Source organism: Tachyglossus aculeatus, chromosome 19 (genome assembly GCF_015852505.1).
Source record: "Tachyglossus aculeatus isolate mTacAcu1 chromosome 19, mTacAcu1.pri, whole genome shotgun sequence".
In the NCBI taxonomy this organism is placed as follows: Eukaryota; Metazoa; Chordata; class Mammalia; order Monotremata; family Tachyglossidae; genus Tachyglossus; species Tachyglossus aculeatus.
In genome coordinates, this window is record NC_052084.1 from 17,956,334 (window position 1) to 17,970,337 (window position 14,004).

Sequence of the window (14,004 nt, forward strand, 5' to 3'; positions counted from 1 at the left end):
TGTCATCTAGCCAGTCATCTCACAGGCAGAAACCTTCTTTCTTCTTGGAGTGGATTCATTGTACAAAACCTCAAAGGCAAATTAGCCCAAGAGGAACATGACTGCTTCTCCAACAGATAATATTTTTCTACTTATGAACAGTGATTAGTGAAGTTCAAAAAAGCACAAATGTTTTTACACTCCCAAAGTTATATAAGCATAGCACTGTCAGGGAGGAACAGCTCCCAAAGATTCACTTCTGAGACATCGCGTTATTTTTCATTTAGCTCCTTTTCTTTCCTTACAGAGCCACTGCCTTCTGAGCGCCCATTAGAGGACTGGATCAAGTTTCTTTCACCTACAAGACATTCACTCCTCCCTGCCATCGAGGTGGGCAGGATCTCAGGGACCCAGCTGCCATGAGAGGAGAGGGACTGAGCTCGTGTCGGAACATTTCTCTCAGTTGACAGAAGGGCGCAGCTGGACTGAGCCTAGAAATTCTTCCCCAGACCTGAAAGGAGATGAAGGTGCCGTTAATCAGACTCTCCAAAGGAACCAGGGACAAATAATGAGGTCTTAAGGCCATCCGCTGGCTCTTTCCACTGGCTCTTTCCACATTACGTACCGACACTTCTCACCCTCCATCTCCCAACTCAAACGCTTCACTCTGCTGAAAACTCATCTCCCTTCCAAGTTGGGGAAGCAGTGTGGAGAGGGGGAGATGGTGTGAGCCTTGAGAAAGAGGAAGAGCCAGAAGGTTGGCTAGGGAAGACTAAAGGCAGATAACTGCTGAATAGCAGGTGGAAAGAGCAGAGAGATAAGGTGGGGTCCAATGGTGCACAATCCTGAAGCCCCTTTTCAACACCTGTACATACATCTACTCATTTAAGCTTTCAATTTTGTTTATTCTGATTCCGCTGTTAAAAAATACAATTCAGCTCCAACTCCTTCATTTGAGGGTCAGTTCCTTGTGGGCAGTGAAGGTGTCTTTTTTATAGTATTGGTTAAGTGCTTATGATGTGAGAAAAATAACAATAATTGTGGTATTTGTTAAGCTCTTACTATGTGCTAATAATAATAATAATTGTGGTATTTGTTAAGTTCTTACTACGTGCACTGTATTAAGCACTAAGGTGGTTACAAGTAAATACGGTTGTGACCGTTCACATCCCACATAGGGCTCACAATCAATAACTTTTGCTGGGCAGGGTGACCAAATCTTGGAACAAGTTACTGATTGAGGGTATAGCCTTATTGCGGTCACATCTCCTCCAAGAGGCCCTCCTTGATTAAGTCCTTTTTTCCCCGGCTCGCTCTCTCTTCTGCGTAGTCTCTGCACTTGGATCTGTGAACTTTGGACATTTGATATTCGCCCCACCCCAGTCCCACAAGACTTATGTACTCATCTTCAAATCATATATTATAAATTACTTATTCATATTAATCTCTGTCTCCCCCTCTAGACTGTAAACTCATTAAGGGCAGGGAACGTGTCTGCTAATTTTGTTGTATTATACTCTCCCATGAGCTTAGTACAGTGCCCTGCACACAATAAGCACTCAAGAAATACGATTGAATGAATGAATGAATGAATGAATAAATACCTTGACTGAATGATTATCTGAGGATATTTTCCTTGAGGATATTTTTAAAAAAAGAAAGGATGCCCATCTCTTCTAAATGGTTTAAACACTCCCCTATAGGCAAGGGACTGGGCTATATGGTCGCTCATGATCTCTCCTAGCTTTAGGATTCTAAGACAAGAGGACCAAGAAATATGGGTATAATGTACAAGGAGAGAGAGGTAAAGTCTCCAAACTCAGGAAGAATTCATCAATTCACTCATTCACTCCTATTTATTGAGCACTTACTGTGTGCAGAGCACTGTAGTAAGGGCTTGGGAGAGTACAATATAACTGTAAATAGACATTCCCTGTGAACAACGAGTTTACAGTCTAGAGGGAAAAAGAGGAACAGAAGACCTTAAGAAAAAAACAGTTGATAGTGTTGTCTTTGGTTTAAATAAGCCTGCTTGGAAATGAATGCAAATTTGACATATTTTATAACTAATCATACCTACGTGAGGGTGCGCTCACATGCATCTTTATTCTCCAATCATATGTGGGCAGGGAATGTGTCTATCAACTCTTTTGCATGGTACTCTCCCAAGCACTTAGCACAGAGCTCTGCACACAGTAAGTGCTCAATAAATGTCACTGATTGATTGCAACATACAGCATGCTTTTGTGCAAATCGAAAATTAAACAGATTGATCATGGATGTTTGAAAACGGAAAGCGTCGGAGAGTTTTCTCAAATTTTTTTATGGTATTTGTTAAGCGCTTATTATATGTCAGGCACTGTACTAACCGTTGGGGTAGATACAATCTAATCAGGTTGGACACAGTCCATGTCCCACGTGGGGTTCACAGTCTTAATCTCCATTTTACAGATGAGGAAACTGAGGCATGGAGTAATGGAGAGTAGTAGAAGTAGAGAAGCAGTGTGGCCTAGGGGAGAGAGCAGGGGCCTGAGAATCAGAATAACCTAGGTTCTAATCCTTGCTTTGCCACTTCTCTGCTATGTGACCTTGGGCAAATCACTTCACTTTTCTGTGCCTCCGTTTCCTCATCTGTAAAATGGAGAGCAAGGCTGTGAGCCCCATGTGGGACAGGAACTGTGTCCATCCTGATTTGCTTGTATTCACCCCAGCACTTAATACAGTGCCTGACACACAGTAAGCACTTAAGAAATACCATAATAATTATTATTATTACACGAACTGTTATATTGTAATATTGTACTCTACCAAGCGCTTAGTTCAGTGCTCTGCACACAGTAAGCACTCAATAAATCCCCCTTCCCAACCCCCGACCTTACCTCCTTCCCCTCCCCACAGCACCTGTATATATGTATGTTTGAACGTATTTATTACTCTATTTTATTTGTACAAATTTATTCTATTTATTTTATTTTGTTAATATGTTTTGTTGTCTGTCTCCCCCTTCTAGACTGTGAGCCCGCTGTTGGGTAGGGACCGTCTCTATATGTTACCAACTTGTACTCCCCAAGCACTTAGTACAGTGCTCTGCACACAGTAAGCGCTCAATAAATACAATTGAATGAATGAATCAATGTGATTGACTGACCTGATGACAACCTTATCAGCTTGTCTCTATCTCAGCACTTAGTACAGTCCCTGTCACATACTAAGCACTTAATATACCATAAAATAAAAGTGACTTGCCCCCAAGGTCACAAGCAGTAGACAAGTGGTGGAGCCAGGGTTGGAACTCACCCTCAAGTGTGCCCCCCAGGTTAATAGCCGACAAATTCAACTTAATTAAGACTCTAGAAGGCTTCTGCTCTTCCACCAGTTTGGCCGAGTTAAGACCAGAGGGAAATGGGAACTAAAGCGTGTGGACTATTTGCTTCGGCTAGTGGAAGGTGGTTGAGTTTGCAATAGGGGTGTTTATCTGACAGCTTTCTCCGATAAGCGGCTGAAGATAAAGTATTCCCGGCTGATATCTCCCATCCCATCTGCCAGCTGCGGCCAGAGCACTAAGTGATCTCGTCCTCAGCACTCCATCCCTGATGGAAAGCTGTTTCTTTCATTAATCGCGGGCTCTCAGCTTCTTCTGCTGTCCCGGCGGTCACTAAGAAACCTGCTTTTTTTTAAAAAAAACAAACCCTCCAACTCCTGTTTTATTTATTATGTGGAATTACTTCTGGGCCACTGCTGGCAGCTCCTTTTTTTATGGTATTTGTTAAGCACTTACTATGTGTCAAGCACTGTTCAAAGCATTGGGGGAGATGCAAGTTGATTAGTTTGGACATGTCCCTGTCCCGCATGGGGCTCACAGTCTAAGTAGGAGGGAGAACAGAAGTGAGGCTCAGAGAAGTTGTCACAGCAAGCCATTGGCAGAGCTGGATTAGAACTCAGGTCCTCTGATTTTTACTTTCTGGGAGGATGCTAGGGCTGGGCTGGGCCTACTGGATCTAGCCTTTCTGGCCACCAAGGGAAGGAGCCCAGAAAGAGACAGTTCATTTTGAGTATGGGGGTGAACTTGGGGTGGAGGATTGAGGGGGTGAGAGGCCGGGGCCTGGGTTTCACCGAGGGGACAGGACATTAAGGGGTGGAGCTTTCAGGAGGTGAAGCGGGAAAGGAGATATAGAGGAGAGAGAGCAGAAAAGAGAGAGAGAGGTGGGGAGGAAGAGAAGGAGGAGAAAGAGGAGAAGGCAAAGGAGAGAGAAGAAATAAGAGGACGAGAAAGAGGAGAAGGCAAAGGAGAGAGAAGAAATAAGAAGACGAGAAAGAAGAGAAGGGGGAGGAAGAAGAGAAGGAAAAAGAGTAGGAGAGGAGAAAAGGAAAAGGTAAGAAGGCTCTTGAGATCACGTCTCTTTTTTAACAGTATTTGTTGAGCGCTTACAATGTGCCAGGCATTGTTCTAAGTGCTGGGGTAAATGCAAGCTAATGGGGTTGAACACAGTCCCTGTCCCACATGGGGCACATAGTCTCAATCTCCATTGTACAGATGCGGTACCTGAGGCCCAGAGAAATGAAGTGACTTGCCCAAGATCCTACAGCAGACAAGTGGCGGAGCCAGAATTAGTACCCAGGTTCCTCTGACTCCCACGCCCAGTCTTTATCTACTTAGCTCACACTGCTTCTTTCTACTGTACCCTCTCAAATTGCTCTGAAATACAGAATGAAGCACTGAATTCTGAAAACGGAAGTGCCGATTGAATTCACTCGTCCTTCCTGCTCTGCTGTTGCTCACCTCACCTTGGTCCCCAGCCTTCTCCTCCCACACCGTGGCCACTCAGCTCATCCTCATCAGGCTGTGGGGCCAGCCAGAGGTTTCTTGTGCCCCTGATCCTGGTGCCCAGAGGGACGAGGTGTCTGGAAGTGTTGTACCTCCTCCCGCTCTGGCCTGGTCAGCAGGGCGGGGGTGGAAACAGCACGGCCCTGGGCTCTAATTCCAGCTCCACTGCCTGCCGACTGTGTCACCTTGGATGGGTCACAACTTTTCTGGGCTTCAGTTTTCTCACCTGTCAACTAGGCATTTGATATCAGTCTTCCCTCCTAATTTAACTTGGGTGGGACAGGTCCTGCGCTCGATCTGATTATCCTGTACTGTGTTCGGCACATAATAAACCCCCCTCTAGACTGTAAGCTCATTGTGGGCAGGGAATGTGTCTGTTTATTGTTGTATTGTGCTCTCCCAAGCTCTTAGTACAGTGCTCACAGTAAGGGCTCAATAAATACGACTGAATGGACTGAAAGAATGAAATGCTGGCAAGAAATGTCCGGCAGGCAGGTGGCAAGCTATGGGTGCCATGCTGCCATCTTGACCCACTCTCCAACATGGCCCATCCTGCCCCAATTGCTGTGGGGGCAAGGCCGATTGTTAGTCAATCATATTTATTAAGCGCTTACTCTGTGCAGACCACCAGACCAAGTGTTTGGGAGAATACAATATAACAGACACACTCCATGCCCACAATAATAATAATAGTACTAATTATATTATTTGTTTAGCATTTGCTATGTGCCAGACACTGTATTAATCGCTGGGGTGGATACAAGCAAATCGGGTTGGATACAGACCCTGTCTCATGTAGGGCTCACAGTCTCAATCCCTATTTTACAGATGAAGTAACTGAGGCCCAGAGAAGTGAGGTGACTTGCCCAAGGTCACATAGCAGAGTCGGGAATAGAACTCATTACCTCCTGGCTCCCAGGACCATGTTCTATCCACCACGTGGATGAGCTTACAGTCTAGACCCCTCTTTAATAATAATGTTGTTATTATTAGGGTGGGTTCCCATCAGGGAAGGGGCATGAGTCTTCCAGATGGTTCATCTCCAAGGGAGCAGGATTGGAAGCTAGAGGGACTGTGTCCTTATTCATTCCCCCTCCCAGCCCCACAGAGTTGGGCACATATCAGTCATTTATTTATTTCTGTTAATATCTGCCTCCCCTTCTAGACTTTAAGCACTTTGTGGGCAGGAAATGCATCAGTTTATTGCTATAGTGTATTCTCCCAAGTGCTTAGTACAGTGCTCTGCACACAGTAGGTGCTCAATAAATACGACTGACAGACAACTGGCATTGACTAGGCTGCAAACTCTAGACTCTAGACTGGAAGCTCTTTATAGGCAGGGGATGAGTCTGTTAATTCTGCATTCAGTATTCTGTATTCGATAGTCCCAAGTGCTAAGTACAGTGCTCTGCACAAAGTCGGTGCTCAATAAATACCACTGATTGATTGATCGATGGATGAAATGATTAGTTGACATGGGGTGAATATGGATTTTACCTTTTTTCTGCATCAAGTTCTGCCTGGCCCTGACGAAAGCCAGAATGTCAGCGTCCGTCTGGCTGTCTCCGGTGAGGGGGATGGATGAACTGGAACTCTCTGACACCCTGAAATGATCCAAAACCATTGGAGAGATCAGTGACTGAGTGTGTTTTTTTTTTTTTAATCCTTTTTCTTTTTCCTTCGGTCTGCCTCTTGAAGCTTCCCAGAGGATCTCAGAGGGATTAAGCCGACATGGGGGTAAATGTGGTGGGGTCGCAGCTAGCTCCTGGGCAACAATTCTTTCTCTCTCCACCACTTGTGTGCTGTGTGAACTTAAGCAAGTCACCTCACTTCTCTGTGCTTCATTTACCCTATTGGTCAGACTGTGAGCGTCAACCTGATTACCTTGGATCTACCCAGTGCTTAGACCAGTGCTGGCACATGGTAAGCGCTTAAGAAATACCATTAAAAAAAATGAAGGCAGGGTAATAGAGCGCTCTGGGTTTAGCCCACTGACAAACAACAGGCTTGCATTTGAGAAAATACTCTGACTCAAGCTTACCACCCTGGTTTTTGTAAATATTTTGCTAGAGCATTTCGAAGGGTGGAAACATTTCCATGCCCATAGCTAGGGTAAATTCCTTTCCAGAATTTGCCTGTCTGTTGCCTGTCTTGTCTCCTCCTCTAGACTAAAAGCTCATTGTGGACAGGGAATGTGTCTCCTAACTCTATTGCATTGAGCTCTCCCAAGCGCTTAGTACAGTGCTCTGCACATAGTAGGCACTCAATAAATACCACTGATTATTGACTGCCTGTAGGCCTGACTGGAGAAAGCCTATGTGGAAATGTGGCTGAGAAGTAAAATGCGGATCGAGTCGGAGAGGGAAACGCCATGAACACGGCCAACTTCGCAATTGTTCATTCGACTGTAAGCTTCTGGAGGGCAGTGGTCCTGTCTTGCTTCTGTTGCAGAGCCTGCCTCTTGAATACTCACTTTTGTGAAGCTCAAGTGCTTAATACAGTGCTTTGCCCTTAGTAGGTGCTCAATAAATGCCTTTGACGGTGATGTTCTTCATTTCTGTGTCACAACTGTTGATCCGAAGAACTCCCAGGCCAACCAGAAGGTATCCGTGAGGATAGAATTTCCCATAAAAAGCCCTTTTTCAATCATTCTGTGCCAAATTGAGAGCATAGGAACCAGGAGCAAATCCAGAGGCAAAATCTATAGGCCTTATAAAGTCTGGCCTAAAGTATTCTCCCAAGCACACAGTGCTTACTGTGTTTTGCACACAGCACTCAATAAATACCATTGATGATGATGATGATGACAGTGTAGCAGATGTTTTCGGCATGACAAGTTTTAAGGCCAAAAAAAAAAGGTAATTGTCAAAAAGACTGAAAACATCGACCCATAATACAAGGTACCTGAATTGCATTTTACAACAGTGCCCTACGGAATATATGAGTATACTGCCACCAAGTAAAATATGGCCAGTATTCCTCATCTGAAATGAGTCTGCCTTAGGATCGGTTGCCTATGTGAAAAGGAGCACCCTTTTCTTTTATTCATCTTAATAGTGAGTGATGGCATAAAAGGGTTGAGGGGACCTCAATATAAAATAAACTAGCTCAAGGAAAAGATGATAGCGTGAAAGATGTGTTGTGATGGAATTATTGTCATTGATTTCCTATAACATCCTCCATTCATTTGTTGCAAGGAAAGCAAGGACTTGTGCCTTATAAATTTCAAAGACCTCAATGTGTATGTTTATTTTTTAAATGGTATTTCTTAAGCGCTTACTATGTGCCAGGCACTGTGCTAAGCACTGGGGTAGATACAAGATCATCAGGTCCCTATCCCTTGTGGAGCTCACAGTTTTAATCCCCATTTTATAGATGACGTAACCGAAGCAGGGAGAAGTTAGGTGACTTGTCCAAGGTCACACACCAGGCAAGTGGCAGAGCCGGAATTAGAACCCAGGATCTTATGGCTCCCAAGCCCATGCTCTATCCACTAGGCCATGCTGCTTCTCAAGTTTCTACCGCAAATAACAAATCCGTAATTATTAAACATGGGTGGCAAATGATAAGCCTGATCCTGAGCCAATCTGCTCATTATCAGTGGGCTTAGAAAGTCAGATTTCATTAGAGCTTTAAATGATCTCTGCATGAAATCTGTCAAGCAATCGCTGGTATTTATTGAGCACTTACTGTGTGTAGAGCACTGTACCAAGTGTTTGGGAGAGGACGATTCCATAGGGCTGGTAGACGTGTTCTCTGCCCTCAAGGAGCTTACACTGTACAGCTATGCTCATATAGTCTGTAGGGAGGAAGGGGATAGGTGGAGTCTACCCCAAGATGGATTAGAGGTCACTGTAAAGGTAGGCCGAGTGAATTTCTATCGGCTGCCTGACTTTCAATAGGACTACCGCCTGATTTCCTTTAAGTCCTGGTTATATTTCCCTGGCAAGACACGATGAGAAGCAGAGTGGCTTCGGAGATAGAGCTCAGACCTGGGAATCAGAAGGACCTGGGTTCTAATCCCAGCTCTGCCACGTGACTTCCGTATGACCTCAGACAGGTCGCTTCATTTCTTTTGGCCTCATTTACCTCATCTGTAAAATGGGGACTATGACTGTGAGCCCCATGTGGGACAGAGACTTTATAATAATAATGGCATTTATTAAGTGCTTACTATGTGCACAGCACTGTTCTAAGTGCTGGGGAGGTTACAAGGTGATCAGGTTGTCCCACGGGGAGCTCACAGTCTTAATCCCCATTTTACAGATGAGGTAACTGAGGCACAGAGAAGTTAAGTGATTTGCCCAAAGTCACCCAGCTGACAAGTGGCAGAGCTGGGATTTGAACCCATGACCTCTGACTCCAAAGCCCGGGCTCTTTCCACTGAGCCACACAGCTTCTCTAACCTGATTAGCTTGTATCTACCCCAGTGCTTAGTATAGTGTCTGGAACATGTAAATGCTTAACAAATACTATATATATATATATATAGTATAAAGATCTATATATATATATATAAAGATCTCTCAGGGATTGTCATGGAATACCTCTGCCTGAGGAGTCCCAGATCAATCAATCAATCAATCAATCGTATTTATTGAGCGCTTACTGTGTGCAGAACACTGTAGTAAGCGCTTGGGAAGTACAAGTTGGCAACATATAGAGACAGTCCCTACCCAACAGTGGGCTCACAGTCTAGAAGGGGGAGACAGAGAACAAAATCAAACATATTAACAAAATAAAATAAATAGAATAGATATGTACAAGTAAGATAAATAAATAGAGTAATAAATATGTACAAACACATATACATATATACAGGTGCTGTGGGGAAGGGAAGGAGGTAAGATGGGGGGGATGGAGAGGGGGACGAGGGGGAGAGGAAGGAAGGGGCTCAGTCTGGGAAGGCCTCCTGGAGGAGGTGAGCTCTCAGTAGGGCCTTGAAGGGAGGAAGAGAGCTAGCTTGGCGGATGGGCAGAGGGAGGGCATTCCAGGTCCCGGGGGATGACGTGGGCCGGGGGTCGATGGCGGGACAGGCAAGAACGAGGCACGGTGAGGAGATTAGCGGCAGAGGAGCGGAGGGTGCGGGGTGGGCTGGAGAAGGAGAGAAGGGAGGTGAGGTAGGAGGGGGCGAGGGGATGGACAGCCTTGAAGCCCAGGGTGAGGAGGTTCTGCCAGATCTGGCCTGTGAGCTTTCTCAGGATCAAATGGTCCCACTAGATGGCAGGACCTACTTTATTTTCTTTCGAAAACTCTCATTCTGGTGCTGCCTCGTTTTGTTTCTGGAGCCACTGGCTTAGACAGGGTTATTTCCAGCACAGCATTTGAGGAGGGGCTCCTTTTACAATCAATACCACATCCTGATACCTGTGCCCAGAGCTAGGCCCCTGTCAAAGGGCGCTTCTTCTACTACCACCTGGTCCACACTCTAATGCCAAGCTTCTCATGGTACCCCCATCTCATAATAATAACAATAATAATAATGGTATTTATTAAGCACTTACTATGTGCAAAGCACTGTTCTAAGCGCTGGGGGGTTCCAAGGTGATCAGGTTGTCCCACAGGGGGCTCACAGTCTTAATCCCCATTTTACAGATGAGGTAACTGAGGCACAGAGAAGTTAAGTGACTTGCCCAAAGTCACACAGCTGGCAATTGGTGGAGCAGGGATTTGAACCCATGACCTCTGACTCCAAAGCCTGGGCTCTTTTCCACTGAGCCACGCTGCTTCTCGTCTCATCTCATCTATCTTGCTGCCAACCTCTTGGCCACATCCCACCTCTGGCCTGGTACACCCTCCCTCTTCATATCCATCAGTCAATCACTTTTCCCACCATCAAAGCCTTACTGAAGGCACATCTCCTCCAAGAGGCCTTCCCTGACTAAGCTTTCCTTCCCTCTTCTCCCACTCCCTTCCGTTGCCCTGACTTGCTCCCTTTATTCCTCCCCCTTCCCAGCCCCACAGCACTTAGGTACATATATGTAATTTATTTCTGTTAAAGCCTGTCTCCCCCTCTAGACTGTAAGCTCACTGTGGGCAGGGAATGAGTCATTATATTGCTATGCTGTACTCTCCCAAGTGCTTAGTACAGTGCTCTGCACACAGTAAGTGCTTAATAAATACAATTGACTGGCTGAGTGACTTATGGTTGAACAATCCCCTGAAGATTGTTCCTTAAAACTGGTATCTGCCATCTCTCAGAGATTCTTTCATTCAATTGTATTTATTGAGTGCTGTGTGCAGAGCACTGTACTAAGCGTTTGGAAAGTACAATTCAGCAATAAAGAGAGACAATCCCTGCCCACAATGGGCATGCTCTGGGTATACCTTGTAAACCCATTATGATAATAATAATAATAATGATGGCATTTGTTAAGTGCTTACTATGTGCAAAGCACTGTTCTAAGCGCTGGGGAGGTTCCAAGGTGATCAGGTTGTCCCACAGGGGGCTCACATTCTTAATCCCCATTTTACAGATGGGGTAACTGAGGCAAAGAAAAGTTAAGTGACTTGCCCAAAGTCACACAGCTGACAACTGGCAGAGCTGGGATTTGAACCCATGACATGTGACTCCAAAGCCCGCGCTCTTTCCACTGAGCCATACTGATCCTTCGAAATTCCCCAAATTCCCAAATCAAGAGCAATAAGAACTTCTCTGGCTAGTTGCTGCATTTTTCTTTCAAATGTTTTGAAAAAAATTTAAAGGTGTATTCAGTCACCATGGTATGATGAGTCCTGCTTGTGGCCCGCAGCTCTGGACGAAGGGCAGATGTTGTGTGTGAGCAGACCCTTATGACAAACACCACTCCCAGCCCCACATCACTTACATCCATATCCTTATATTCTGCTGCTTCCTTGATCTGTCATTTAATCATCACACTTCTAGACTGTGAGCCCACTGTTGGGTAGGGAATGTCTCTATATGTTGCCAACTTGTACTTCCCAAGCACTTAGTACAGTGCTCTGCACACAGTAAGTGCTCAGTAAATACGATTGATTGATTAATTTCATGTCTTTCCCCCATACCTGACTGTGAGCTCCTCTGGGGCAGGGATTGCATCTACCCACTCCACTATATTATGCTCCCTTGAGCTCCATTTATTTTTTTAATGGTATTTGTTAGGAGCTTACTATGAGCCAGGAGCTGTATTAAGTGCTGGGGTAAATACAAGATAATCAGGTTGGACACAGTCCCTCTCCCACTCTGGGCTTGCAGTCGTAATCCCCATTTTACAGATGAGGCAACCAAGGCAAGGAGAAGTTAAGTGACTTGCTCAAGTTCACACAGCAGGCAAGTGGCAGAGTGGGGATAGAATTTACGTCCTCTAACTCCCAGGTCCGTGGTCTTTACACTACGACTCATGGCTTAGTACAGTGCTCTGCACACAGTAAGCGCTCAATAAGTACCATTATTTGGGAGGCAGTGGGGGAAATCTGGCCTGTAGACAGAGCCCCCTGTAAGGCTTCGAAAGGAAGTGAAAGATTGTGCTCCTTCCACACATGGACCTATGTTCCTCTCCATCTCGGCTGTCCATCCCCTCGCCCCCTCCTACCTCACCTCCCTTCTGTCCTTCTCCAGCCCAGCCCGCACCCTCCGCCCCTCTGCCGCTAACCTCCTCACCGGGCCTCGTCCTCGCCTGTCCCGCCGTTGACCCCCGGCCCACATCCTTTTCATGTCCTCCCTCCGCACATCCGCCAAACTAGTTCTCTTCCTCCCTTCAAAGCCCAACTGAGAGTTCACCTCCTCCAAGAGGCCTTCCCAGACTGAGCCCCCTTTTTCTTCTCCTCCTCCCACCCTACCTCCTTCCCCTCCCCACAGCACTTGTATATATTTGTACATATTTATTACTCTATGTATTTTCCTTATACATATTTACTACTCTATTTTATTAATGATGTGCATATAGCTATAATTCTATTTATTCTAACGGTTTTGACACCTGTCTACAGGTTTTGTTTTGTTGTCTGTCTCCCTCTTCTAGACTGTGAGCCCGTTGTTGGGTAGGGACCATCTCTATATGTTACCGACTTGTATTTCCCAAGCGCTCAGTACAGTGCTCTGCACACAGTAAGCGCTCAATAAATACGATTGAATGAACGAGTGTTCCTGGCATTTCCGATTATCTGCCTCAGTACTGATTCTGTATGGGTCTGTCTTGCCTCTCCCCAAGGAGGCAAGTCACTTCACTTCTCTGTGCCTCAGTTACCCTATCTGCAAAATGGGAATTATGTCTGTGAGCAGGGACTGTGTCCAACCTGATTAGCTTGTATCTACGCCAATGCTTAGTACTTAAGTAAGTGCTTAACAGACATCATTAAAAAAAAAGACGATCTCTCAATCCTCACACAGCAGACGAGTGGTGGAGCAGGATTAGAATCCAGGTCTTTCAGACTCACAGGCCCCGTACTCTCTCCACTAGGTCAGGCTGCTTCTCTGTCAATCGATCAATCAACTAGTTTTATTCATTGAGCACCTTGTCATGGCAGAGCTCTGTACTAAGCATAAGGGAAAGTACAATAATCAATCAACTGTATTTATTGAGGGCTTGCTGTGTGTGGAGCACTGAACTAAGTGCTTGGAAGAGGACAATACAACGATTGGAAGACACCTTCCCTGCCCACAGCTATCTTACAATCTACAGACAATAGAGAGAGGTAAACACACTCCCTGCCCTCAAGGAGCTTCCAGTCTTATCGGGGAACTTACAATCTAGAGGAGGAAATTAACTCCACTGTCACCAGGCTATTTGGCAGGGGATGGGAAGAAGGGGATGATCAACTTCTCTTCATGAACATCCCGTATCTTCCCCAGCGCTTAGAACAGTGCTTGGCAAGTACCATAATTATTAAATCCATCCGCCATTCGTGTCTTACAACTCTCAGACTCCTGTAGCTGTTCTTAGATGGTTCACGGGGTCACTCTTTTTGGCTGCTCCTCATTTAAACTTGCAACCCCTGTGAGTGGAAAACATCTAGAGGGCGGGATAACTGCTACCCAAGAAAAAGATAAACTTCTCAAATGAAAATCAGGGAGGGAGCCAGAATTGGGCAGGAATCCACGAGGTTGATGAAATCGTGTCTCCTGGTTTCGTAGCGCAGAGCCAAACGTACACACTCGGAGACTTTTCACAGACGTTACTGGATGCCACACAAAAATGTCTTCTTTAAAAAAAAAAGAAATGAACTTCCGAGCTTTATCC

The 14,004-nt window shown here is 45.4% G+C and overlaps 1 protein-coding gene across 1 annotated transcript in view; it reads right to left on the reverse strand.

Annotated features, from left to right (window-relative positions):
* Positions 1-253: 253 nt before the first annotated feature.
* KIF6 (kinesin family member 6) overlaps positions 254-14,004 on the reverse strand; it is an 82,929-nt gene continuing 69,178 nt past the window's right edge. The window contains exons 8-9 of the mRNA XM_038761192.1: positions 6,302-6,408; positions 254-490 (exon numbers count right to left, since the gene is read on the reverse strand). Of these exons, the coding sequence (XP_038617120.1) occupies positions 471-490; positions 6,302-6,408 (127 nt within the window). The 3' untranslated portion in view covers positions 254-470. The remainder of the gene's footprint in view (positions 491-6,301; positions 6,409-14,004) is intronic.